Genomic DNA, 24,283 nt, shown 5'->3' with positions numbered 1-24,283 from the left:
GCTCATTTTATGCTGTCGATCAAACATTGGGTAATTATGCATTGAAGTGGTGTTTTTTTATTATTTAAAAAAAATAAGTGTTGGTGTTTTAAATTATTCGTTTAGTCGTGCGTTGAATTAATCGACAGACACATTAATCCTGTTCAAAGACGCTGATTTCGCTTTTCAAAATAAACTCGTTCTTAAAGGACAGGTTCTGTAGTAAGGAGATGCAGGGCTGACTGTAACAGCGCATGCATAAAGCATTACAGAGACATTTTGAAAGGAATGGCCTTTGCAAACGCCTGCAGAGCGTCATATCACTCTGAATCAACCGCTATCTACTGCGGCACTGAATTTTGTTCAATTGTTGTTGTGCTTTTGCAGTCATTGTTGAATATTATTAAATATAAATACTGGGTAAGCACTCAAAAAGGGGACAATGAGTTGAGAACCCTTATTTGTTTTGTTTTCTTTGTTGTAGTTCTATTCACTAACGAATGACTCGTATGAGCCGGTTCTTTGAATGAATCGGTCTAATAAAAGAACGGACCACGAGCCACTATTGACAATCATAGAAACACGTGAAACATTTAACACTTGATGGCAGTAATAAATAAGGATCAACTTAAAAAATAAATAAACGTAACGTATAAAAACAATCATAGGTATTCAGCTACTTAATCTCCTATGTTTTATACATTATTATATTAGTTAACTCTTTGGAAGTTACAAATATTGAGGATATCCTGCATGAAAATAACAAACGTGGGTGTTACTGATGACATTTATGCATTTAGGGATATAATATTTTGCCATCAAAATAATACAGCAATACAATTTAAACAATACAAATGCTTGTATGTGACGTAACAACTTTTTAAAATTGGCCATATATCATTACAATTCCAACTTGGCAGTAAGAATATAGCAGTGTCCATCAGCAGCTCTCAATCAGGTCCAGTGAATGTGCTGTGTTGTTTTGCAGTCGGATGCCGTCGGACACACTCTTCCGGAGATCAAATATGATGTATATAATATTATTTTAATATAATGTTATGTATTTTTTCATCGATGTTGTTCTACAACAATATTAATATACACCTATTACGTGGATAACATGTGAAGCAGCTACTAATGTGCTGATGAAACTTATCATTAGATGCAATACATCTTTTAATATCTTATCTATATCTTTCATTCCTTTTCCTTTGTCTGGTTTCAGCTTGAGTAAAGGGAAACTCAGGCACCTGCAGGCGACTCGCACATCATGCTTAAAGGAGAGGATAAGAAGCAAGGAACCAACACTGATGAGGATGAAACCAAGGAACAATCTGTGAAGAGAGGTATGGGGGAATTCATTTCAAAAGGTCTGGCATTAAGCTCCCAGAACAGACGAGTGGAGGAACCGTCGCCTGCAGGCACTAATGCCCTACCTGAGTCCTTGCCTGTTAATGTTGACGAAAAAGAGAGTGAAAAAGGCTCTTGTAATGCAGATGTAAATACATTTCCAGAGCAATTTAAGTCTGATTTTACCCCTGTCAAAGAAGCTGAAATGGATGCTCAGAAATGTTTGGAAGACCTTGATCAGCCAGAGTCAAATTCTAATTGTCTTTCCAGCACCACAGATAATGGACCAAAATCACTGACTCTTAATGCAGAATTAAATAAACCACAAATCGACACTCGGATATCTGTTCAAACAGATGAAATCTCAAGTAGTCAGTCTGAAAGGGAGTCTGATATGAATGAAGCCCACTGTTCAACTGTCCAAACATCTGAGAAAGATGTCTGTGATACATCCTGTCCTATTATAAGTGATAGCCAGAGTGATGAAGATTCTGACAAACAAATCCATGAGGACACTGCAGATGCAAAAATTTCTGACACTGAAAATCAAGAAGCCCTGCCCTCTGACACATTAAACCAAACTGATGTAACATTGGATGATGCATGTTTAGATCATTCACCTGAGAAAACGCAAGAGCCTAATTCAGAGCTGAATATCCAGACACCTTCAACTGAAGCCAGTGCCGAAGCAACCAGTATGGAGATCAAAGAAAGTAAACGTGGATTTCATTCATTTTCTCGCGGACGGCCACGCAAAGAGAAACGGGTCATCAAGTGTGAATATTGTGGGCGCCCGTTCAATCATGCCTCTGCGTATATCATTCATCTGCGTGTCCACACAGGTGAGAAGCCCTTCACATGCCAGGATTGTGGTAAAGCCTTCGCTCAACTCTCTAACCTGCGATCTCACAGCAAAGTCCATAAATCCAAAAGTCGGAAACGTGCGCACAGATACCAAGACCGAAGTAGAGCCACGGCTGAGAAAAATGCAGACATGAACCATGTGAGCGTGATCGACAAAGTGGAAAGTGACTGTCGTAGTAATCAAATCACCCCTAGAAGGAGGAGGGGGCGAGGAAGAGGGAAAGGGAAACCTCAAACATGTCCGATCTGTGGCAAAGTCTTTTGCTACAAGTCTGTCCTCAAAATCCATCTTCGTATTCACAGTGGAGAAAAACCATACTCTTGTAAGGTGTGCGGCAAATCCTTTACTCAGGCTTGTACTGCACGTGTCCATGAAAGAGTGCATTGGTCCATCAGGCCTTACTTTTGTTCAAAATGTGGTAAGGGATTTTCTCAGATCGGGCCATTAAAGATACACACGTGTGAAGGTAAGAGACACCCACATTCCACGTTGAAAGATATGGAATTGGATGGTGTTATCAGCTTCAGGTGTCACCTTTGCAAAAGTTGCTTTGGCACCAGAGATGAGTATGAATTACATTTGCAAGGACACAAGGATACCCAGCGTTACAGCTGTGACTGCTGCAAGCAGACGTTCAGTCTTCTCTCAGAGCTACATACGCACAGCAAGCACTGCATTGCCATGCGGCTCCCAAAAACCAAGTCTTCTGGTTACAGTTCTCCTCACAGATTACAACCCAAAAACTCCTTGAAAAGAAGAACGGCACAAAAAATGCGAAGTGCAAGTCCAGTAAAATCTCCTGAAAAAGATTTGTCTTTGCTGAGGAAGTTCAAAAGATGCTCTTCTTTGCTTGCTTGCCCTCCTCAGGTCATGGCCACGTCTGTTTATGACTCTCAGAATAATCTCTATTCAGTGAATCAGCCGATCAAATGCAGCTATTTTGTATCTCAACTGAACAGTACGCACCAAAACGCAGATCCAAGAAAGTACTTCTGCCCACGGTGTGGACGAGTATTCCGGCATGTAGGAAGGCTGAGAGCCCATATGCTCACTCATTCGCGGGGTCAAGGCTTCACGTGTGTCGATTGCAACAGGATGTTTAAAAACTGGAACAAATTTTGGATTCATCAGCGGCTGCATAGGCAGAAAAGAGGACGTTTTTTTTGTCCCAAGTGCGGTCAGGGGTTTCGATTTGTGGGCTTGTACAATAAACATCTGCAGAAGCATCCAGAGCTTAACGCTCATGTTTGTCCCTTCTGTCCTCACACGTTCTCAAATGCACAAAAGTTGAGAAATCATCAGCAAGAGTGGCACCGCTCAACTATGCCCTTTATTTGTGATATTTGCGGAAAAGGTTTCCCAAGTGCGATCGTTCTTAAACGACACGGAGTTGTTCACTTCACAAATGATCCAATGGAGAGACATTACACCGTTGATCCTCAGTCTGCTGTGCATCCCTACGAGTGCGGTACGTGCAATGCCAGTTTTGAGACCTTAGACTTGCTTTTCCATCATCAGCTCCTCCACAAGCCTGTAGAGAAAAAGCCAATAGCAATGAAAGGCCAGCTACTTATAACAGGGGAACATCAATCTCACCACCTCCAGCGTCAAAGCCACAGCTACTGCCTTTCTGATAATCAGACACAAAAGAAACTCCTCTCATTCTCCTCTTCAAATAGTGCTGAAATGCCTCATTCATTGTTACACTTAGGTCCCTCAAGCTTGCATCCATTACCAAAGCAGCAGCAAAAACCGAACAGTGAGGACCCGAGCACCACCAGGACATTGGCTAATGTGTCATCAGACCCACATTCCTTTTCTAATTCTCAAAATAATGAGAGGCAAATGGTTAAAAAACACATTGAGAACAGTTTTTCAACAATGGAAGAATTAAATGGTTCAAGCCGGTCACCATCTGTATTGAAGACAGAGGACACAACCGGTAACTTAGTTTGCACTGAATGTAACGCTTGTTTTTCCAACCTTCTAGAATTGCATGGACATTACTTGGACCATGCTAGAGGACAAATATGAATATTCTGTAAAAGTTGTTCTCTTTTGTTCAATGAGTGTGTGAGGAACTTTTGTATGGGAATGACATAACTTCTGAAACTAGTGAAAATGTTGGCTGTATATGAATATTATGTTTTTCATGTGATATCAACATTACTGATGTACTGACACATAATTTTGTTTAAAAAATAAATTTTCAAATATTTGGACTAGTTATTCCCTGTAATGGACAGTGTTGTTTTATTTAGAGATCCTGTAGTTTGATTTAGATGACTGTTGGTGCTGTAATTGAAATGTTATCTGTTGCTTATAACAGATTAAATGTCTTGTCTGATATTGCTCAAGTGTTATGTTATTTATACTTGTATAGCTGTTTGGGCTAAACATTCAGTTTTTTTTGTTTTTTTTTAACAAGATAGAAAGTACAACCAGATCTGACCAGAAATTAATAAATAAATTAAAAGAAAAGATCCATAATAAATGTATTCAATTACATTTAAAATAAATTAATAGTCAATTTAAATAATGATAATGTGGAACTCAAACTGTGAAAATACAGACATCTCAAAACTTAGCTAAATTATAATATAAATAATACAAAGAAAATTTTATAATGTTTGTTATCAGATGTTTATTTTAGTTTGCCAAATGATATTGCAACATGCCATTATGATTATGGCCTCGAAAGTCCTTGGGAGCTTAGTTGGAGTTCATGGTGTTTCTGATCCAGGTGGTGAAGTTGCAGACTTTGGCATAGACACCAGGATTGTTCCTCTGGGCACAGCCGTAACCCCAGGACACAATACCCTGCAGCTGGTTGTTGCACACCACTGGGCCGCCAGAGTCACCCTGCGATACAGAAGCGTTTCAGAGAAGTCAATAATTAATTCAAAAATATCTATATATATATATCTGTTAGCTTGACATCAAAAGTTTAGCATTGATCTTACCTGGCATGAGTCCTTGCCTCCCTCCATGAAGCCAGCGCAGAACATGTTGGAGGAGATCTGACCAGGGTAGGCACTTTTGCAGGTGGTGTCACTCAAGATAGGAGCCCACAGGCACATCAGACGGCTGGGGTAGTTGCCTGAGAAAACATCAAGTCCCCACTTGGTTAATTTGCATTAATGGGTTATTTTAAGATGCCCTAAAGATTTATGCAGGAAGTTTCATTCCATATTAATTCAGTGGCACGCACTTCCACTGGCGCTCATGTTTCCCCATCCAGAGATCAGGCAGCTGGTACCAGATGAAGCACAGCTTGAAGGCAGAGCAACGGTCTGAACGTAGCTGTTCAGAGAGGCGGCACTGCTCAGCTTGATCAGCATGACGTCATTGTCCAGAGTATTGCTGTTGTAACTGGGGTGTCTGATGACCTTATCGGAGTTGATGAACTGCTCGGTGCCCTCAGTGGTGTCAATGTTGTGCTCACCCAGACGCACCTGGACACGTCTGAGAATAGAGACAAGTAAGTAAATGTTAAACTCGTTAACATACTTCTACAAATAATTTTTTATTGAACCTAAGAAAATCTGCACTTTGTTGGCTGAAATGTAAGCAATTACTAATGATTTATCCCTTATGTGCCTCTTAGGAGATATTTATTTTTGAAAAGTAATTTCTGTATATAGACACATATGGTAGAATATTGACTACAGTAAGCTGATGGACATTTCTACCCCATAGCAGGGCATATTGTCACACTATGAGCAGATTGAGTTCTGTCATTCAAAAATTTGGGGTCGGTAAGATGTTTTGAAAGAAGTATCATAACCTCACTGTGAGGTTATGATAATATGTGTAACCTGGACTGTTGGTCCAGATATACTGAAGTTGAGCCACATTGTTTTTAGGTAAAGCATTGATTCCAAAACAAATGTCAAGTGTGTGTGGAGAACTTTTAAATTCACCATGAAATCAAATTTGACCATTCTTGTTTTTTTACGGAATGTTGCAGTGTTTTATAAATGACTGCACATTTTTTTAAATTCATATGCCCTAGAAATCTTTAAACAAAACGTTAACCACCCTCCCAGTGGAAACGGCGTCTGTTCTCTTCATGACGTATGTCTCGACGGAGGGTGGAGATTAATATCCTCCACAACTGACTGCAAACTTGCATCTTCCTACGAGCCAATCAATTCCAAGGACAAAATCGAGTCCCACCAAGGCTGCATTAATTTGATCCAAAATATAGTAAAAACAGTACTACTGTGAAATTTTATTACAGTTTAAAACAGTTTTCTATTTCAAAATATATTTTTTAAATGTGATTTATTCCTGTGATGGAAAGCTGAAGTCTCACAGTGTCACATGATCCTTCAGAAATCATTTAATATGCTGATTTGGTGCTCAAGAAACATTTCTTATTATTATCAATTTGAAAACAATTCAAAAACTCCTTAATATTTTTTGTGGAATTTCTTTCAGGATTCTTTAATGAATAGAAAGTTATATTAAACAACATTTATTTAAAATAGAAATCTTTTGTAACATTATCAATGTCTTTACTGTTACTTTTGATCAATTTAATTTCATACTTAATTTCTTTAAACAAAATTAATGGCATACCAAGGAGAAATTTGTCATTACATTTGTTTATTTACTTGCTTTCTGTTAAATTTAAAAATGAAAAAAAAAATGAAGCGCAAAATAATTCATGACAAAGCTAAAATGTTAATAGTAACATAACTACACTAGAAGAAATCGTTAAACAAAAACATTATTCTTAATTCAAATCCAAAGACAAAGTTTTTGTGCAAGTGGACTTTTGAGTCAAACCTACTGAGATATAATTATTGTAACAACTTCCCCATGTGACAAGCTCCAGCCCAGTCTCCCCTATATATTTTATGCGCATGCAAAAAAAAAAAAACACTTTCACTTACGACTTGTAGCAGTGAGCAGCTGACACGACCCAGAGGTTGCTGATCAGAGAGCCACCGCAAAAGTGGTAGCCACTGTTCAGGGAAACCTGGTATGGAACACCATTCTTAGTACACTCAAATCCACCAACAATCTTGTCATCCTCATCCAGAGGAGCGGCATCTGGGAAAACATAAGGTTTCATTGTTTCATACATACATTTTACCAAAATTAATGAACAGAGCTGTAACCATACGGAATTAAATTAAAAATTTATTCTATTTTACATGATGAATTTTTGTTTAGAAAACCCCCCCAAAAAACCCTTAACAGATCTGTATTAATTCCAATCTAAATCTTTCCTGCCCCTTTACTTACAAGCCACAGCGAACAGAGCCAGAAGAATGAGAGCCTTCATGTTGAGACTGCTGAGTGTGTGTTCCCATGCTTTTAAGACCCACCTTTTATACTCTGTCTTCTCCACAGCTGGAGATAATTTTCAAGGACATACATACATTTTGGTTCATTATGTAAGCCTTAAATAGCAACCAGTGTGTGACTCCAGCATGTGCTTCAACATAATTCAGATTGTCTTTCCAGAAACAATATTGACAAATTTCAATGAATTGATTCTTATTATTTTCTAATAGGGAATAATTTGCAGCGGTTATTTATAAAAGGGAAATTTGGCTGCATATTAATAACAACTTGTAACAAATATGTTCAGAAAATTAACAAATTTGTCAGGAGTTATAAATATGTGCTTATCATGTGCTACTTTAAGAAAAAATACTTAGGCGCTAGGGACATAATCATAATAATGTTTCACTTTTTTATTTCATCTCTTTTTTTCACAAACCAATTTTGACTAATGTTGCATACAATTATTGTGGTATTACTTATCTTAACATACAAACCCAAGTGTTTAAAAATTGGCCCTGTTATAATGTTAAATATATAATGATAGATGTTATTTAACATATCTTAATGTTAAATTAGTTTAATTTGCTAAATTAGGATACATTACATTGTGGTGCAATTGTCTGCAAACAATTATTAATGTTAGAGTCTGTGGTGTTTCACTTCAGAGGGCTCTTTTATTATTTTTTTTAAAATGTGATCAAATTCGGGAAATTTGTAAAATGAGCGTTCTCATTTTACAAACCCTCATTAGAGAAGACTGAGTGGACAACACAGACTTTATTTCAGACTGTACTGCAGTGAAAAGTTTTAATTGTGAAAAGTAAAAAGTTTTAATTTAAATTAACATTTAACTGAAAGTGGGCATTGATTAATTTCCCCATGTAACTATATTATTTCCCCTTGATTATAAAAAATATATAAGCTGTGAAATCTTGGCTGATGGTAACCTTATTTTCCGTAATATTACAAAATACCAAACCGGTGACTTTAGATAAACATGACATGGGAAAGTTCAACTGAATCAACATGTGGCAGCTAAACCATTCAAGGTGTTTGTCACCAGAGATTCTTATCGACTGTCAAAGAATTTTTAAATATTTAATCAGACATTTTGAACTTATATTGCTTGTCAGAAAGTTGTATTTAATTTTTTTTTTCATTTGCCAGGCACAATATAGAATAGCATTGTTGCATAAAATTGTGAGCAGCAGATTCTCTATTTTCTAATAGCTATTTTGCTGCACGTGTCCCTGGTTAGACTTTTACTCAAACCGTAAGAAATCTAAGGTTTTTTATCCCTTTGATGCATGGTGTCAACTACAGTGGACAGATCTTTAAAATACATTTTTAAACATGGCCGTTGTTACAGCCAATCCAAATGACCTTTCTCCCTTTTTCACATGTCTTCTTTATATTTCTATTCTGTGTTTACTTATAAACTGTCCATTGCATTACGTTAGAAGCCTCAGACTTGTCACTTTTAAACTTCATCATTTAAAAAAAAAAGTTCACAAAAAAGTTACCATACTTGTGGTTTATGTGAATCTTGACTTGGGCTGATTTCTGACTCCAATTCCAGGGAAATCACAGATAAATCATTAGCTTTTGTGGGAGAAAACAGATGGCTAATGAAGCAAGGATAAAAACAATATATATTATCTGATTAAAAAGCCTAGATGCATTATTGTTTTATTATTATTTTATATATTTTATTGTCTGCCTGCTACTAATGAGTAAAAATAAATTCTAGATTTTTTTTAACTCATTGTAGGCTACATCAATATCACTTTATGGGCTGTCACGCATCGGGACATTGTCGCAAGAGATATATCCTATCCTCCGTGACTTCAAGGTTTTAAGTCAATTGTCCAGTTGCATTAGCTATAGTGAAGATTGATTTTAACCAAATAGATCCTAGAGGGGAGCACTCTGGTGAAGCAAGTGATAAGCTGTAGGCTAGTCCAAGCCATTGCATGTTTACTCTTCTACTACCATGTGAGAAATGGGAACAGTATTCAGCACGTTTTCCTTTTCAACTAATGTTACATTACTCAAATCGAGTGTAGCTGCATTTTTCATTTAGACTACAAAGACTGCAATTTCCACAATTATTTTTTCATTTAGCTTGAACTTATATAGGCTACTAATAACTTATGTATAATTATAGAGCTGAGTTTGTTTAAATATACTTTCTCCGTTTTAATGTATAAAATATTTGTTTCAGAATTTCAGATATAGCAACACGGTAAATATCTTTGTGTGATGTCATATTCCTGCGACGATTTGTGGTCTGTGTACATTTAGGATTCTAAGAGGTTAGCTTTGCATCTATGCACTTAAAACGGGTTAGCATTATGTTTTAAACTCTCTGGCCATTTATCACAGTCCGACGATGTGAGTACGGATTTCCCCCCCCCCAAAAAAAACTAAATCTGTCTCGTAATGCGGGCACGTCGCATATAGGCTCTGACTTTTCCACGAACAGCAGTATTTGCTTGAGAAGAGCTAGTGGCGGCTAACGTAATTTATGCGGAATGCGCATCCATTGCGGATGTGGTGCAGAATATATGCGCATTGCTGCGACACAGGTAATTTTGGCCTTTACTTTTAAGATATTCCCTTACTTAAACAATTCGTTAAATGCGAATCCAACTATATTATCCATGCATTATTTGTTTTTATTTCTCGCCCGCTCCTCTTTTAGCCTCGGACTTTTCCTTGTCATTGCCAAATGTATTGTTAATTGGGAGAGCTCTAAGATGTCTGCATGTAATTAATGATACTTAAACATAACAGAATATCAGAAGAACATTAGACAAAAGCCACAGGTTTTTGTTTTAGAGATACAAGGTACAGACAACAAAATATCGCAATAATTGCGCAGAATCAGTGTAAATACACATACTTTTTTTAAAATAAAATGACACGTTAACCTATTGCCGTTCCGTAGCTATTATCTATTTTATGTAGTTGTGTATTGCTGAGCCCATTATTAAGGCTGTCCTTGTTTGACATTACAATGAAGCAATGAATGCCCTGCCATGGAACAGCATGGTGGCTTTTTACCCTCCTTGTGAATGGCACACTGTCCACCAGTCACATTGGTGTGTCTGTAAACCACAACATATCCATGACTGAATACTACGAGGAGGGAGGGTTGCTGTATGAGCACTCACCTCCCATGCACATCAAAGTGGAGTCTCCAGAGGGTCCCTTTGGAGGTGGGGTCTCAGAGGATGGTTTCCCCAGGGAAGATGACGACTCAGAGGCCAGTTGTGACCACCAGAATGGTGGGTTGCCTAGCAGTCTGCCCTTTAACGTTGTGGTTGTGCATCCCAACATAGTCGCACCTGGAATGTCTTCAGATGAACTCATCCCAATTGAACAAAGTAAGTCTTAGATGATAGGAAGTGTTTAAAAATATGTGATTTTACTTTCCTGAAATATTACTTCTAACATTGCAGTAATATTTAAAGGTGCACTCTGTAATTCCCCCCCCCCCCCCCCCCTCATCAAAGTTTTACAAATGTAGAAATTAATAATACATTTAATAAATGTTCAAAATAATGTACACTCACATAAGATGATAAGATCGCTATAATGCAGCTCTGCAGAAAACAGTGATGTCTTCGTCCAGCTCAGTTCAGCTCTCATCCGATAGTGTCAGTTTAGATGAATAATATTGTTGAATATTAAGTGTCCCCAATTAAGCAAGCAAGAGGCGACAGTGGCAAGGAACCCAAACTGCATCCGGTGACAAAATGGAGAGAAAAAACCTTTGGAGAAACCAGGCTCAGCCGGGGGGGCCAGTTCTCCTCTGGCCAACAAACAAACATGCTGTGGTTTAATTCCAGGCTGCATTACAAGTCAGAAAACAGATTGTGAATTGGAATCATTCAAAATATTTCGTCCAGTTCCTTCTGCTTGAAGATCGGATTCATCACGCCAGTATGGAGACGAAGCTGACCATCAGGGTCTGTGCAAAGGACTTGTCTGGTTCTCGTGGTCTTTGCTGAGGATATCTGTTGATGGCTGTAGTGTCGACAAGGTCTTCACAGGGGATTGTCTAGTTGATATGGTCTCTGCTGACATTCAGGGCTGTGTTGTGGTCGCGTCTAAGTTCAGATGGACCATCTGATCTGGCTGACTATGGTAACCTCAGGATAAGGATGAGACAGACAGATTAATATTAGCGTAGATGCCATTCTTCTTATGATGTAACACAAACATTGGATGTGGGAAGTTTTCCCAGTTCCAGTTGACCTACTTTATGCAGCCTATGAATCTTTTAACAGATTTGAATTTATAGAAATGTGATAGTGTGTTATGTGTATTCTAGGTAAAATAGATGCGTTTTAATCTACATTTGGATTTAACACAGAGTGTGTCTGCCTCCCGAACAACACTAGGAAGACTGTTCCAGAGTTTGGGTGCTAAATAGGAAAAGGATCAACCGCCTACAGGTGATTTTGATATTCTGGATATTATCAACTGGCCAGAATTTTGAGACCGCAATAGACGTGCAGGACTATAATGTGTTAAGAGTTCGCTCAAGTACTGGGGAGCTCAACCATCCAGTGCTTTATAAGTAATCAACAAGATTTTTAAAATGTATACGATGTTTAATTGGAACCCAATGCAGTGTTGACAGAATCGGGCTATTATGCTCATACTTCCTGGCTCTAGTAAGAACTCTAGCTGCTGCATTTTGGACCAGCTGGAGTTTGTTTATTAAGCGTGCAGGGCAACCAACCAGTAGAGCATTACAATAATCTAGCCTTGAGGTCATGAACACATGAAATAACTTTTCTATTAACTCGTTCAAAATACAGTGCAATTCATACAGACAGTGGCTTAAATAAATTTCGATTAAAAAAAATTAAATTTTGTGTCAAAAATATTTGCGTGATGCTGCATTAATGCTGTTATGTGTCAGTATAAGTCCAAAAATACTGTCAGCGCAACAAAAGCAAAGATTTACTGAGTGCACCTTTAAATAGAAATGCAGAAGCCTAATTTTTTGTTTAAATAAAACTTGCCTTTGAATTAAAGACAGGGGTGTGTCTTCAGCATTAGCCGCAGGAGGCGTAGGAAAAAGGAAGAGTCGTTTTAGTGGGGCAGAGTTGGAGGTGTTGGTATCAGAGGTGACCCGCTGTGAGGGGGAGCTGTTTGGTCCAGCAGGGAGGCTCCGGCGCCGAGAAAGAGAGCGAATTTGGGCCGGGATACTTGAGCGTGTCAATGCTGTGTCTAGAGTACCACGCACTCTAAGAGAAGTGAAGAAACGCTGGGATGACCTGAAGAGACGTAACGGTGGTAGACTGGCTGACGCAAGGCACCGCACCTGCTACCTGCCATCCAGCAGAGGGGCCGCAATTATGGGAAGGCCGACTCAAGTCAGTCCCAGGCTCCAGCAGTCTCGTCAAAAGCAGAGCACTAGAGTAAAAGCCAGTTTCAGTTGCTTGTCAGACACTGATCCAGGTAACATCTTCAGGTTTTGAGTGACCTCACAAATTTGATTCTGTAATAAAGTATCTCAAGCATGGGAATATTAAATGTTTACATATCTTTTCACTGTTTCAGTTGCAGTTGGAGATGGTTCTGAAAGAGATGGTTTCGAAAAGGAAGAAGAAGCTGGTGAGCAAGACTGTGATGATGGAGATGATTGTGATGGTGTGGAGAGCAGCATGGAGGATAAACTGGGCCTAGGCCTGGGTCTGGGAATAGTACCACCTCCGACATCAGAACGCTGGCTACCTCCTTCACCCCTTTACAGCGCGCCTTTCCTCAACGGGACCCCTCATACAAGCCCAGAACCATCCTTAGGGACCCACCAGGGCCCACTGGAGCCCCCTCCACCACGCACTTCCTGGCTGGAAGATGAACTTCGTGGACTGGGAGAAGCAGCCATGCAGCTTGGAGATCGCATGGAGCAGAACCTGCGCGAGTTTGCAGAAGGCTTTAGAAGCGATATGCGGACCCTTGTGGCTTCACAAGAGGCCCTTACAAGCAGCTTGCAGCAGAATAATGTACTTTTGCAACGCCTGTTGGGTCTACTTGAGATGCAGCATCAGCCGCCTCAGCAGCAAATTCCACAACAGCAACAACAGTTACAGCAACCTGCACAACAGCAACAGGAACCTCCACAACAGCAGCCTTATCAGCAACTGTTATTGCCACAGGAACATCCACAGCTAGAGCAGCAAATCCCAGCAACTCTTCCACCTCTACCGCCACCTCCAGATATTTTAGATGGTACTCTGCACACTGAACCACCGACTGACATAAATGGAGTATCGCAACGGCCACGCCGTGGCAGAACAGTAGACCTCAGACGAAGACGCAGACGTTGATGTTGCCGTGAGATGTGGAAAAATAAACTGTATTCGGTTACAGTAAATGTATTTATTCAAAGCAATGTTTTATAGGGTTACCTAGTTGCAGATTGTGCCATGTCATTGCAGCCACATTATATGTTATGCCTGTTGCAGATATATAATAAAATGTATTGTGTACACCAAAAAGCTCAAAGCTATAATCAAAATTGACTTATGAACTCTTGTTGCTGATCATAAATATACTGACATTTTATGGATCTGCTTGCTCAAGGTCATAATATATAAGTTTAGAAAAATATTCTCTAGTATTCATGCTGTGGCATGATAAAATTCATTAATTTTCATTCTTTGATTGAGGCACCGCAGATCAGTGTAAAATGACGTTTTACTTTTGCTACTATCACTGGTTTAGAAGATACATCCAAATGCTGTTTTAAAGGATATTGTATTGCATAGAGGTTCTCCAGTTCCATGGAAATAAATGCAGTTATCAGAATTACTGACTAACATAGAGATCTAAGATTGCCCAGTCATTCTGCATGCAATGCAAGATAGCTAAGCTCAAATATACCTTTTTGCAAACTTTTCACCATGTTAACAAAAATTATGTATATTTGGAAAAAAATGTCTGCCTATGAACAAATTTTAATAAAAGCAATCAATACATTTATCCCATTTTTTATATTATCAAAGTCAATTATAACTATTAAGCAGCACAACTGTTTCAATATTAATAGTGATATTTATCATGAAAATTCAGCTTTGTCATCACAGAAATAAATCTTTTTTTTTTTTTTTATGTGTTGCTATATTTGTGATTTAAAAAAATGGCCCCAGGTGGATGTTTCTGCCTTTTTCTGCCAGTTCACAACCAGTTTACTGAAGAGTTAAAAATGCATATATTCATTACTAAATCTACACAAAAAGGACGTGAATACATTCGGTACACACATGGCTGACCACGGTTATCAATAAATCTACTAAATTAATAAAATATGTAAATCTAAGATGCAAGTAAGTCGCAGATTCGCGCCCATATTCATTTATCGAAAGGTGTCGCTTTAAATGTAGTCGCAGAGGGCGCATGTGACGTAACCACAGACTTCCAATCAATCGCTGGCTTCCATGTTTTTAGGGGTGGAGAAAAGAGAAAGAAATATGTGAAAATGGCTACTGTACAGTCTGAATCCGAACAACCATTAGATAATAAACTCATTAACGGTACACTCGCTGAAAATAAACCTGAACTACAACCTGCATCTGCTACAGTCGCTGATTGTGACGCGGAGGTTTGTGGACAAGGCAGCGGCGTAAAAGGAGCGACAGAGCCTAGTGTTCCGTCTTCGCCAGCTAGTGAAAATCCATCTCCACATGGCGCTGCTCTTTCACCACGCAACAAAGATGAATCAGGAATGTCATGTAATAGGAAATCTACGGCGGACGAGCAAAAGACGGATGTGCTTTTCGAAAATAACGGTGATCTTGTTTCAGCTGAGCCCGCAACGGACTGCGGGGAGACCTCGGATCGTTTGCACAATGAAAACATCGGTAAGTACAACTTTGCACCAAGGGCAGACAGTAAATGGAGCGCAGCGCTCTTTTGAAGAGCGCATAGACTTCACACACACACACATATATATATATATATATATATATATATATATATATATATATATATTCAGCCGTGGGGAGATAATGCAAAAACTCGTGGAGCGTTTTTTTGGGGTGGCAGCAATTAATTACTCTGTAATTGGCTTGTTCTAACCCAATCAGAAACAAAACTGCTTGTTTAACCCTTTCATGCTTGTAAATTAAGATCCGTTTTAGACCTTTTAATTAGATGGAATTTCATACAACACCTCAAAAGGTCATTTAAATACATTTTCCGCGTATCAGGTTTAATTAAAAAGAATGATTCAACTGTCCTTGTGAAACAAGCCATTTTCAGAGCCTTTCTGACATGATAACAAAAGAGTATATTTTTTATTGTAAGTAACGTTAGAAATTTTGAATAGACATACATATCCAAAACGTTTGTTACACACCTGCCACTGTCAGCCATTATATAATTTTGCATAAGTTGCAATAAACACAACATATATTGTATCTGTTGGCTATAATCAACAACCTTAAATCAATTCAATGCTTCATAACATTGTAGTTCTTTATCACATTAAAGCCATGAAGTACACAGCGCTGTACCTGATTTATGTCTAATTTTGAAATACCTTTTTTGCTCCAAATCAAAGTTTGTAATGTTTGATTCATCTTGTAGCTGGTTGGCTTGGTTCATGGCTTATACAGAATGAAAATGACCATTTTCACATTTACTCATGGAGTCACTTGAGATGGAAATGAACCATATTGGTTAATTACAAAATAGTGGATTCCTCAGTAAATATACATCCATGACATGTAATATGTTGGCTTTTTTTCTTAATTTATGTAGCCTATTTCTTTTACCAGAAAACAAAAATGAAACTGAAAAATGTTATCAGGGGACCAATAGTTGAGTTGAGACGGAATGACCTAGCAGTTTTCAGTTATTTAATGCCAAAGTTTAGTGTTATGGATGTGCATTAAAAAATTAAAATTCAAAAATGTGAAAAACATTGATTTACAATGTTAATAAATGTGCAACATACATCACAGCCTGAGAAAAGGGTCTTGAATCTGATGTTCAGTTACACAGGTGCTTGGTTTCTCTAGTAGTGCTTCTGTAGGTTTCAAGGTTGTTGTTTTTTTGCATTTTGTTTATCAAAGTAAAATTGTAGTATCATCTTATTTTATCTATAGCTGCTCTATAAAACACCTCACTAATGTCATATGATGTCAATCAGGCATGTGCCAGCTATATAGTGAAGGTGGGTTTTAGTTGAATCATGTTATCAGCACAAGGGTATTATTCATGAATGTCAAGTCAGGGCTAGTCACTTGTTTTACATTTTATACATTTATATAGTATATTAAAGGAGAACTCCGGCGCAAAATGAACCTTTGGTCTAATAAAACATTGGTACCTAGTCAACCGTTCTCTGAGATTTGTTTTCATGATAATCGAATGTAAAGAGTTTTATCTCTAAAAACTGTTTAGTGTATAACGCTAGTAATGGGGGCATTTAATAAGTAAAAAGAGATCGGTAGTTAATACAACTAACAAGGCTCAAAATAGCCCCACACGAACACCGTAACAGAATGAGGGTCCCTACATGCAAAACGAAGCATTGAGAACTTTGTAAGTGTACAGACCGTTTAATAAGAAGATATTTTATGAAGACAGTCCACTTCGTGTATACAGACAGGAGCCATCTTTGGAAAACAGTCTCGACTAATCAAACCACGAACGACGTGCTAAGTGAGCTGAACTGTATGAAGTTCAGTGAACTTCTGAACTGTATGAATGGCGTTCGTGGTTTGATTAGTCGAGACTGTTTTCCAAAGATGGCTCCTGTCTGTATACACGAAGTGGACTGTCTTTATCTTTATCTTCTTATTAAAGGACAACTCCGGCGCAAAATGAACCTCGGGTGTAATAACACATTGGTACAGACTAAATCGTTCCCTGAGATTTGTTTTCATGATAATCGAATATAAAGAGTTTTATCTCTAAAAACAGTTTAGCTTATAACGCTAGTATATTGGGCATCGAGTAAGCAAAAAGAGATCGCTAGTTAATACCATTAACAAGGCTCAAATTAGCCCCACACTAACACGGCAGCATAATGAGTGTCCTTACATGCAAACCGAAGCATTGAGAACTTTGTAAGTGTACAGACAGTTTAATAAGAAGATACTTTACACAGACAGTACAGTTAGCGCATACAGACAGCAGCCATCTTGGAAAACAGTCTCGATCAATAGAACCACGAAGGTGAGCGAACAGTACGTGTAGATATTGAAGATAAGATAAATTATATTTATTTTTTTATTTTCTCTGTTGCGTTCAGTGCTTCTCTTATGCGCTCAGTGCTTTCTTCCGGAAACAACGGACCATATGAGATTCCAAGTCACAGTTCAGCTCACGTATCACCGTGTTCGTGGTTTGACTAATCGAGACTGTTTTCCAAGATGGGTCCTGTCTGTATGCGCTAACTGTACTGTCTGTGTAAAGTATCTTCTTATTAAACTGTCTATACACTTACAAAGTTCTCAATGCTTCGGTTTGCATGTAAGGACACTCATTATGCTGCCGTGTTAGTGTGGGGCTAATTTGAGCCTTGTTAATGGTATTAACTAGCGATCTCTTTTTGCTTACTCGATGCCCAATATACTAGCGTTATAAGCTAAACTGTTTTTAGAGATAAAACTCTTTACATTCGATTATCATGAAAACAAATCTCAGGGAACGATTTAGTCTGTACCAATGTGTTATTACACCCGAGGTTCATTTTGCACCGGAGTTGTCCTTTAAACGGTCTGTACACTTACAAAGTTCTCAATGCTTCGTTTTGCATGTAGGGACCCTCATTATGTTACTGTGTTCGTGTGGGGCTATTTTGAGCCTTGTTAGTGGTATAAACTAGCGATTTTTTTTTTTTTTTACTTATTATATGCCCCCATTACTAGCGTTATACGCTAAACAGTTTTTAGAGATAAAACTCTTTACATTCGATTATCATGAAAACAAATCTCAGAGAACGGTTGACTAGGTACCAATGTTTTATTAGACCAAAGGTTCATTTTGCGCCGGAGTTCTCCTTAATTACAATATTTGTTGGTCAAAACAATGGTTTCCCTTTTACATTTTTGCTGTTTAATTAATTTTTATGTTTTGTAATTATTGCTTGCTGAAAAGCCTATAATAGACTGTTGTCACAAAAAACTCAGTGTGTATTTAGTTACCTTAAATGTAACTTTTTTTTTTTCTTGGACAATTTTTTTTCTTGGTGGTAGTATTTAATAGCTTTTTTAACTTTTTAGATTATCTACTCCTTTTTAAAACATTGAATCAATCTAAATAGGTTATTGCAATTATTAATCTGAATGACTGCTACATGTTGTGGTTTTACATTGACTTACAAATGACTTCTAATGTTTTCGTTCCTGTCATTCCGCAGGGCAAGAAAACAACAAAGATGAAAAGGCAGACAAAACTATAGAAAATGTCAGCAAAGATTTAAAGCTTGCTAGAGAGGAGGAACACCCAGCAAAACAAGATGAAGATTCGACAAATATAAGTGAAGAATCAAAGTCTCATGGAGAGGTAACACAAAGCACAGAAGTGGAGATGGAGGACAAAGGAGATCCTAAAAGCATGGAGAAGGTTAAGGACAACACAGAAGAGAAGGAAGCACAAAGCACAGAAGTAGAGACAGAAGACAAAGGAGATCCCAAAAGCACGGAGAAGGATAAGGACAACGCAGAAGAGAAGGAAGATGAATCTAAGAGTGACGGGACAGGTATAGTTGTAAAGCGAAGGAAAAGCCGGCTGGAATGCAATGAGTGTGGTAAAAAATTTACACGCCGCGAAACATACAACCTCCATCGACACTTTCACATGCATCAGGATGAGCAGGCTTCCCTTGTTTGTAAAGAATGCGGCATCACTTTTCAGCATCGAAGTGACCTCATCAAACACCGCAGTATTCATAAAGAAAATAGCCAACCAAGTGTGTCTCATTCAAAACGCTCTAAGATTATGTACAAGGAACGGAGGAGATTTGTGTGTGAGCATTGCGGTATGTGTTTCTCAACAATGATGCGATTAAGGATTCATGCTTGTGAGCAGACTGTGGATAAGCCTTTTCGCTGCCCTCTGTGCCGCAAAGAGTTCCAGTATAGGGTGTCCATCAATGCCCACATGCAGAGTCACTCATTAGACAGTCCTTATCGATGCCTGGAGTGCAACAAAGGCTTTCAGAGTTTGGGGACGATGCATATCCACCAACGATCTCACGCTGTACTGAAGCCGTATGAGTGTCCAGATTGTAGTATGGTCTTTAAGCATCGCTACGTTATGGAGGACCATCGACGCAGGCACATGGAAGAAAGAGCCCACCTGTGCAAAATCTGTGGGAAGAACTTCAAATACAGCAGCCTTTTGCAACAGCACCAGTATCTCCACACCGGCCAAAAGCCTTACCACTGCTCATACTGTGGAAAAACATTCGCTTTTGCGCAAAACATGCGAGCACATTGTCGACAACACAAAAAGATCTCGGCTAGGTCAGAGGCACGTATTGCAAACCATGATGTGTCTTTTGTGGGGCAAGTAGGTAAAGAAAACGCAAACGTTGAGCAGCAGCGCAACTGTCCTCTATGCCCTCAAATTTTTTATAAAGCGCCTGATTTAAGAGCACACATGTTAATCCATGAAGCAGAGTATGAAAGAATGAGTAATGGCAAGAGATTTGATAAGGTCTATGCATGCCAGTATTGTCCTCTCAAATTCCAGACAGAATCTCTCCTGCAGTCCCATTCGCAAACACATATGACGAACATTTTGGGTATCAACACAACGCATATCACAAATCAGGTTAAAGCAGTACTTGAAAAGCAGGATATTGGAATGGATGAGGCAGATATTGACAGTATGTCAGGAGTAGGGGGTTTGGAGAACCAAACAGAGAAGAAACCTTTCAGGTGTCGAGACTGTGGAAAGTGCTTTCGTTACCGTTCAGTGTTAGAGCTCCACATGCGCATACACAACAAGGGTTACCAGTGTCAAGTGTGTAAAAAGTCCTTTAGATTTAGTAGCTATCTGCAGCAGCATTCAATTATCCACACCGGCAAAAAGCCATACAAATGCCCAGACTGTGGTAAGGATTTTGCATTTCATCATAACATGAAAACACACCAGCGGCTGCATCAACAAAAGCCGTTTCGCTGCACGCAGTGCCGTAAGGGCTACAGCGATGAGAGTCAGCTCCAGCGGCACATGCTTTCCCATACAGGAGAGAAACCTTACAAGTGTCATTTGTGTGACAAGAGCTTTGCTTTGGCCTACTTGCTCCGAGACCATCTAAACACTCATACAGGGGAGAGACCCCACCGCTGTCAAGAGTGCCATAAGTCATTCCCTTGGCTTAGCAGTCTGCTTGTGCATCAAAAAATTCATATGCGTAAACGGCAAGGTCAGAGTCACAGTTATTCACTGTCCATACATTCTCAAAGAGGTAGAGTAAGTACCGGCAGGAGAGGTAGGCCAAGGTTAGATCGAGACATTGGAAGGATGGCACCTCTACCTGGTAGAATCGTACCAGAAACACTGTTGCCAAATGTGGTTCCACAACAATCCAGTAGCTTCGATGCAAATAGACGTGAACACATGCAGCTGAGATCGCAGCACTTGCAGACGAGAAATCATTCCCAGCAGGTTCCGTTGCAGCAAGAATGGCAGCTACAAATGGCGCCTTCATCAGAAGAGCTGCTACTCTGTCAGAAGCCCACAAGTTCATTGGACGCTCAGCCAACTAATTCAGTGCAGATGCAGTGGCCAGGAAGTCACCTTAAGACGATCTTGCCTAAATGTGAGGGTCTCCCAGAGCTCATGCACCAGCAACAACATTCTCAAGCAAGTGTACCCATGTCAACACAACCTAATCATTACTCCGAGATAAATGTATCTGAAGCAGAGCAAAAAGGCAAGCATCCTTCTCTCTGGGTGAATACACCAAACTCCACTCTGCAGAAGACCTCATCAGAATCACAACACCACATGGACAGGCCTTCACCTCTGAATGTGAAAATGCAGTCACCGAGGTCCATGCAAGACCCGCAGCAGTCGCAATGGCCAGTACTCTGTGATTCAGTGCAAACATCTAATCCAGAACGGTTCAATAATTCGTCAGAAGATGGTAAAGGAACTGTTGACTTAGAAGCACCACCCAACAACAAATCTGATAAACTCCCTCATGATTTGCAAATGCCAAATTCCTCTGGTCTGGCTAAAACAGAAATGGGTCAGGCTGGTGGTATAGTGCTATCTGCTGGTGCTTCCGTTCTACCGAATACTAATCCATGGGGAATGAAAACCTCTTTAGAAATGTCTACAACTGTGAGCTTACAAGAAATACCTGGGGATGCGTTAGAGAAGCAGCAAAGCAGAATAATCCAGCACTTGCCTCAACAAATGCAGCTACAACAGCAGCTTCTTCAACAGCAGCTTCATCAGCCACAACTCCAGGAACAGCCTCAAATACCTCCTACTTGGGTTAGTGCAACTCCACCAAACCAGATGGGACCACTGAACATTCCGTTTGCACCAGCTCCTTTTCCTCTTGGGGACAGAACTCCAATGTGGGGGTTTCAGGCTACTCCAGTTGTTTCCCAAACCCTTGTAAATGGACCAGTTCAACAAGGCCACATCCAACAGCACGTAACTCTAATTTCTGGCCAGCGGATTCCTTTAAATAGCCCTCCATCTTTTATCTCACCACCTTTTCCTCCACCAGCTCTAAATTTACCTGCTCCACATCCAATTCATTCAGTTGGAAGGCAACTTCCAGGTCCGTTACCACAAGGCATCTTCTTCACCTCACAGGGAAACATAAATGAGATACCACTCATGTCACAAGTAACAAACGTACCTCAGTATACCCAACAAACTGATCTACACAAAATGGGGAATAAAATGCCTTTTGCCCCGGATCACCTGTTCCAGTGCATGATATGTGGTTGTTCTTTGCCTGGAGAACTAGAATTACAAATGCATTATATGCAACATGCACAGCGAGATGTCTGAGTTTGATTTTTAGAAATGATATACAAAACAACAATAGCTCAGTTTAGACTGTCTCTTTGCTGTTTTATTGTCCATTGCTGTCAAGCTGCTGGAGTGTGTCATGATGATTTAAAATGTATTAATGTTTTTATTCAGTTATTAAATTTTCCAGCTGAACTTATATACTAGTTGTGTGTGCTTTGTTACCCTCATGCAATAAACCACACAAGCGAAATTAACATTCGTTAAAAGATCCTCTGTGGTGAAAATCAAGTTTTTAATGTTGTTTATATACATGTGGTGTTTTTAATGCTTTAAGACAAACCATGTGCAAAGTCATAAGTCAACACCATTGCTAAGTATTTTCTCCTTGAAACTGCAGTGAAAAAAAGACAGTGTTTGAAATAGCTGACGTTTCTGACGTCACAAACTACCTTGTAACCAATCACATCAACGTGCGTGCGGGCTTTAGCATATTATTAATTGTTGCAAAGCAGGGGAGTCTCAAGAGAAGCCAGCTTATTCCGTTATATTTTTCTGCTGATATGAAAAATCGGATACATTTAGCAATATAGTGTGTGAATTATGTATATGATGTATATTACGATGTTATGTTGAACTAAAGCCTGTCTTTCTCCACTGAGGTTCTAAGTTGTTCAAAGCATACCTAAGGATACTGATTTTTAGAAGGCAGCTGACTGACTCGAAGATGGCGAACGGGAACATGGTTTGTGTAACATAACACATTATTAGCTGTTTGATAACAGTCAAGCAAAGGCTAATCGTATTAATTGCTGTTATGTATCCAACGTTGTAGAGAGCCATGCATAAAACATAAAACGCATAATGCATAAAACGCATTCCCATTCTGATACATCGGCTTGTACAGCTGGTGTGAGTGAGTGGAGGTGGGGCTAATTTGCATATTCATAGATTCGTGCATATTAAATGAAGGGTGTAGAGTTAAATTAAAGCTATTTTAAGGCATGAATAAAACAATTCACAGGAAGAAAAAAAACCTTGAATATGTCATTTTGGTGATCAAAGATGAGTTATAAGGGATACAATTTTTGAGTAGGCCTACAGGGGGACTTTAAAGAACTGCAGTGTTTTCAAATTCATAGTCATCCACTTTTTTTGCCTTAAACTTTTTTGCTCTATACAGAAATTGTTATCTTATGGTCAGCATGATGGAGTTCAAATAGGTTTTCAGATTCACAAGGAGTGTCGATTATTTCTAAATTAGTACGCATTGTTACTCCAATAAACGTTAATAACGAGTGAATGAGTTCATGTATTTTGGACTAAATTTAAAATAGAAGTAATATATCATGCAATGATATGCCATAACCTTCTGAAAAGCTGTAATACATTTTTTCTCTTTTTTCTCAAGTTTAGATTGTTTTCACACTTTTAGGATTAATATAAAATAAGACATAAATAAATAAAAAATCATTTTAAATATTAATAGTAATTTAACGTTTCATTTAAAGTCACAAAATACATGTTATACTGATTTGAGGATGTTGGTGCTTTAAAAAAAAAACTATTTTATAATGTAGTCAATAGTTGTTTAAATTTATGTAAACATAATAAAGTGCATGTATTTCATAATTTGGCCTGTACCATTATTGTTATTGTTGTATGTAACTACTATGTATGTTGAAGTTTCAAGTAATTGATTTTTAAACCTCAATCCAGTGGTTTCAGCTTGATCGAATCAAGTATGTGTTTGGGTGTACTGTTGTGTATGCTGAGTGCCTTCATTGTCATCTCAAAAATGTTTCAGTA

At 38.7% G+C, this 24,283-nt stretch overlaps 3 protein-coding genes across 4 annotated transcripts; 2 read left to right on the top strand and 1 right to left on the bottom strand.

Annotated features, from left to right (window-relative positions):
• Nucleotides 1-4,821: 4,821 nt before the first annotated feature.
• prss1 (serine protease 1) lies at nucleotides 4,822-7,522 on the bottom strand. The gene is made up of 5 exons (XM_056267657.1): nucleotides 7,451-7,522; nucleotides 7,096-7,255; nucleotides 5,406-5,659; nucleotides 5,158-5,294; nucleotides 4,822-5,056 (listed from the first exon to the last, which is right to left on the bottom strand). The coding sequence occupies exons 1-5, from the start codon at nucleotides 7,488-7,490 to the stop codon at nucleotides 4,907-4,909; spliced, it is 741 nt and encodes a 246-aa protein (XP_056123632.1). The 5' UTR covers nucleotides 7,491-7,522; the 3' UTR covers nucleotides 4,822-4,906.
• A 2,251-nt stretch (nucleotides 7,523-9,773) lies between these two features.
• On the top strand, nucleotides 9,774-14,434 carry si:ch211-261d7.3 (myb-related transcription factor, partner of profilin). Of its 2 annotated transcripts, XM_056267655.1 has the most exons (4): nucleotides 9,774-10,083; nucleotides 10,521-10,884; nucleotides 12,548-12,973; nucleotides 13,076-14,434. In XM_056267655.1, exons 2-4 carry the CDS (start codon nucleotides 10,527-10,529, stop codon nucleotides 13,843-13,845), a joined length of 1,554 nt encoding a protein of 517 aa, XP_056123630.1. In that variant the 5' UTR covers nucleotides 9,774-10,083; nucleotides 10,521-10,526; the 3' UTR covers nucleotides 13,846-14,434. The 2 variants fall into 2 exon arrangements, with proteins under 2 accessions (XP_056123630.1, XP_056123631.1); XM_056267656.1 differs by having other exon boundaries at nucleotides 9,774-10,884; nucleotides 12,566-12,973.
• A 514-nt stretch (nucleotides 14,435-14,948) lies between these two features.
• On the top strand, nucleotides 14,949-22,673 carry zgc:66448 (uncharacterized protein LOC327401 homolog). The gene is made up of 2 exons (XM_056267653.1): nucleotides 14,949-15,378; nucleotides 18,888-22,673. Exons 1-2 carry the CDS (start codon nucleotides 14,997-14,999, stop codon nucleotides 22,511-22,513), a joined length of 4,008 nt encoding a protein of 1,335 aa, XP_056123628.1. The 5' UTR covers nucleotides 14,949-14,996; the 3' UTR covers nucleotides 22,514-22,673.
• The last annotated feature ends 1,610 nt before the right edge of the window (nucleotides 22,674-24,283 follow it).

The sequence above is a fragment of the Rhinichthys klamathensis genome, unplaced genomic scaffold (assembly GCF_029890125.1).
Source record: "Rhinichthys klamathensis goyatoka isolate OS25496 unplaced genomic scaffold, OSU_Roscu_1.1 h1tg000262l_1, whole genome shotgun sequence".
NCBI lineage: Eukaryota > Metazoa > Chordata > Actinopteri > Cypriniformes > Leuciscidae > Rhinichthys > Rhinichthys klamathensis.
This window is presented reverse-complemented; position numbering and strand designations above follow the sequence as displayed.